The following is a 4,024-nucleotide window of genomic DNA, read 5'->3' on the forward strand; positions in this document are numbered from 1 at the left end:
TTTTTTTTTTTTTTTATTTTTTCTTTATTATTATTTATTTTTTTCTTATTTAAATCTTTTTTTTTTTTTTTTTTTTTTTTTTTTTTTTTTTTATTTTTCTTTTTTTTTTTCTCTTTTTTTTCTTTTTTTTTTCCTTTTTTTTTCTTTTTTTACTTTCTTTTCTTTTTCTTTTTTTTCTTTTTCTTTAGATTTTTTTTTTTTTTTTTTTTTCTTTTTTTTCTTTTTCTTTTTTTTTTTTTTTTTTTTTTTTTTTTTTTTTTTTTTTTTTTTTTTTTTTTTTTTTTCTTTTTCTTTTTTATGTTTTTTTTTTTTGGCGGCGCAGTCCGGGTTGGTGGGGGGCAGAGAGAGCAGAGTGCAGGCTTGGGCGATGTTGATGAAGAGCTGGTGGAGGAGCTGGTTGTCCATTTCGATGGAGAGGTCGAGCCCTTCGGAGCGGCCCGGCTGGGAGAGGCCTTGGCCTTGGGGGACGGTGAAGGCGTGTTCCGGGGAGAGGGAGGGGCCGGCGGTCCAGTGGCCGTTCCATTGGAAGAGGTGGCAGTGGAAGAAGCGGGCGGCGTCGCGGAGGATGGGCCAGGCGGTGGTGGAGAGGAAGGTTTTGTTTTGCGTGAACCGGTAGTGCTCCATGGCGTCGGCCGACAGCCAGGCGGCGCCCATGGGCCAGATGGTGTAGGGGGTGCCTTTGTCGACGGGGGCCGCGTCGCCCCAGAGGTCGGTGTTGTGGTGGAGGACGAAGCCGTCGTTGCAGCCGTACATGGTTTTGGCTACGGCCTTGCCGCGCGGGATGGCCTCGTTGAGGAGGTCGAAGACGGGTTTTTGCGTCTCGGCTAGGTTGGTGACCAGCGCGGGCCAGTAGTTCATCTCGAGGTTGATGTTGATGGTGTACTTGCTCTGCCACGCCGGGTCGTAGTCCTGGTTCCAGAGGCCCTGCAGGTTGGCCGGCAGCGAGCGCGGACCCGTGTCGCGCGAGGACGAGGCGAGGAGGTGGCGGCCAAAGTTGAACATGAGCGTCATCAGCTGGGGGTCGGCGTTGGGGTTGTTCTTGAAATTTTGCAGTCGGGTAGTGACGGGCTGCCGTCCGGCGTCGCCCGAGGACCCGAGGTCGAGCTTTACGCGGCTCATGAGACTGCTGAAGTCTTCGATGGCGGCGCTACGAACGGCTGGGTAGCCCGCGGCCGTGGCAGCGTCGAGCTTCTGCTTCAGCTCGGCCTGCGCCGCGGTAGCATCGGCATATCGGTACGACGTCTCGGCGTCGAAGAATATGTCAACCGTGTTGGCGCCAGAGATGGAGATGGATTTGCCGTCGGGAGAAGTGGCAGTGCCTATGTGAGAGTCAGCCACCATAGAATACGGTAACAGCCCTTTCGGGTGATACACACCCCCTGAATTCACCACCCGAGCTTCGGACCAGAAAGCAAGGGCGTCAGAGCCACTGTTGCCGCTCAATGTGACTTTGTGACCGCCCGTACCGCTATCAGTCTTGGCCGTTTGAGATGTCACCCATTTGCTACGGGACAGTGAGATTTTGGCGTTGAGCTTGCCCGGGGCACTGGCGGTGAGGCGAATAGCGAGAACGCCATGGGGGTAGCTGGCCACATATTCACGGCTGTAACTGTCAGCGTCCGCTTCAAGCATAAACTCACATACTGAACGGTATCTCACCTGTAGTTGGTGCCGCCCTGGAGGTAGTTGACGCCGGCGGTCCCCTCGAGCGTGTCCAGCCAGCGCGTGTAGGATCCGATCCCAGAGCCGTGCCCCAAGTCAATACCCATGTTAACCAGCGGGTTGTACGCCCTCGGTGAGGTCGGGTTGGCTGCCATGTTATCCATCGCCGACTGGCCGGCGCCGGTGATGTCCCCGGCGATCAACATCTGCCGGATCTTGGGGACGGCATCCTTGGATCTCGAGTTCGCCCGGTCCAGAAACCCGCCGCTCCAGACCGAGTTCTCATTTAGCACCAGCTTTTCCGTGGGCGTACCAAAGACAGCAGCCCCCAACCTCCCGTTTCCGATGGGCAAGGCGCTCTTGAAGTCATTCCCGGCGTCCGTGTTGTACCAGGCAAAGCGCGAGCCATCCCACACGGTGGCGGCGTCGACGGCGGCGGAGCCCAGGACGAGCAAGGCTGCGAATAGCATGTTGGCAACGATTAAGGAGGTACCCACATGCGATCTGCGATCACTTGCGGTTGTGGTTGCGGCGGGAGGGGTGGCCCGGGTGGGTGACTTGCCTTGTTGGTGACCCCCTTTTTATGCACAAACAACATTGCACCGGGCGTTGTTCCCGAGAACCCGGGAGGGAGATGTTTGGTGATTGCTTGGGTTGGTCAGGGTAATTACCGACTTTAGGTAGTAGACGGTTTAACCCGGCTCGCTAGTAACCCACCCGATTCGCGCGCATCGGCTGTGGCGGGGGATGGGCTACTGTGACGGTGGGATCAACACAGGAGAGGAGAGGGGAGGAGAAACTACTAATGACGAACAAGGAAGCGGGCCTGTCAGATCGCGATGCTAGCTGCACTCTTAGCCGTGCAAATGACCCGAGGGACTCAGAAAATGCATTTAATCCGCCAATCTTGGGCGTCGTAAAGTAGATTCATCCCTCGGTTTTGTGTTGTTGGTAGGAGACGGGGACGCTTGAGTTCCCCTGATTAGGGAGGTGTACTTTCAGCTTTACAACGATTATCTGACAACCGACCTGCAGGCGCAATTTCCTGCCATGCCGTCTTAGAAAACACCTAGCGATAAAAGAAAATAATTGTCATTGCTCTGTTTTCAAACAACCAGCGTTTCTGTGAACCCCATTTCGTTGCTTTGCGTAACCTACTTCTAGGTTAGGTATTAGATGATACGGCCGAAGAAAGTGGAAATGTCACAAATAAGAGCGAATCACTTCATATTCATCCGATAACCCAATAATCTATGTACACATCTCAAGGAAACAGAAAAAAAAAAAAGGAAAAGCAACCAGCCACCCCAAATCAGAGGGTCTCAAACACCTCCACCACAGCATGAGCAGTCGACGTCGCGCTCGCAGGGTTCTGCCCAGTAACGAGGCGGCCGTCAACAACGTGGAAGTCATCCCAGATGCCAGGAGCGCGTTTGTCTAAGAAGGAATTAGTATTTTGAACCAAAGCGCCAGGAGATATCATGCAAAACATACACTCTGCCCCCAACTGCTCAGCAAGCTCCTCCACCATAGTGCTCCCCCACGACCTCAAATCAGCCATAATGCCCATGGTGTTCTCAGCCTCGGTCGTAAACCCCGTGATCGTCTTTCCCTTGATAAGCGGCTTCGTTCGTTCGCCAGATCCAGCACGCCGGCAAAGAGGAGCCCGGGCCGTGGGCAGACCCGACGCCCACCACACCACCATTAGCCCAGACCTGCCGAGGGCGATGTTTCTGCAGGGCCGGTGGCGGTCGGGTAGTCGATCAGGGCGGCGTGGCCCGGCCGAGGCGTAGAAGACGCCGTACTGCGAGGCGTCGAGGTCGGCGGCCCCTGGGCATGTTGTCGAGCTTCCTGCGGAAGTCGCTGTTGGTGTCGTTCCAGATGGCCAGGTCCTCGCCGTGGAGGAAGTCGGGCTGCTGGGAGAGCCAGTCCCGGGGTGTAGCTGCCCGTCTCGGAGGCGAGGTCGACCTCGAAGCCCGCGGCGGCGAGGACGCAGAAGGGGTGCAGGCCCTCACTGATGAAGAGGCCGGTGGTTTCGGTGCCCTGGAAGACCTTGGCCTAGGCCGAGGTGATGCTGATGAGAGCGCGGCGAGCGGGAGACATGGCTTTGGTTTTGGGTGGTCGTTGATGGAAGAAGGATAGAAGTGCTATGTTGGAGATAAAGAGGCTATGTTCCGGGTGGATGCGTTGTGGGTGTTGTGGGTGTTGTGGGTGTTGTGGGTGTTGTGGGTGTTGTGGGTGTTGTGGGTGTTGTGGGTGTCGTGGGTGTTGTGGGTGTTGTGGGTGTTGTGGGTGTTGTGGGTGTTGTGGGTGTGGGTGTTGAGGGTGTTGTACTTGTGGGTTAGGTTGTTGAGAGAGTGTT

The 4,024-nt window shown here is 54.8% G+C and overlaps 2 protein-coding genes across 2 annotated transcripts; one reads left to right on the forward strand and one right to left on the reverse strand.

Annotated features, from left to right (window-relative positions):
- Positions 1 to 49: 49 nt before the first annotated feature.
- On the reverse strand, positions 50 to 2,132 carry CHGG_05661 (uncharacterized protein; the record flags this gene model as incomplete). Its single annotated transcript, XM_001221755.1, has 3 exons — positions 50 to 55; positions 469 to 1,603; positions 1,660 to 2,132. 3 exons carry the CDS (start codon positions 2,130 to 2,132, stop codon positions 50 to 52), a joined length of 1,614 nt encoding a protein of 537 aa, XP_001221756.1.
- Positions 2,133 to 3,224: 1,092 nt separating this feature from the next.
- Positions 3,225 to 3,804, forward strand: CHGG_05662 (uncharacterized protein; the record flags this gene model as incomplete). Its single annotated transcript, XM_001221756.1, has 2 exons — positions 3,225 to 3,251; positions 3,304 to 3,804. 2 exons carry the CDS (start codon positions 3,225 to 3,227, stop codon positions 3,802 to 3,804), a joined length of 528 nt encoding a protein of 175 aa, XP_001221757.1.
- Positions 3,805 to 4,024: the final 220 nt, after the last annotated feature.

Source organism: Chaetomium globosum, genomic scaffold, assembly GCF_000143365.1.
Source record: "Chaetomium globosum CBS 148.51 scaffold_3 genomic scaffold, whole genome shotgun sequence".
NCBI lineage: Eukaryota > Fungi > Ascomycota > Sordariomycetes > Sordariales > Chaetomiaceae > Chaetomium > Chaetomium globosum.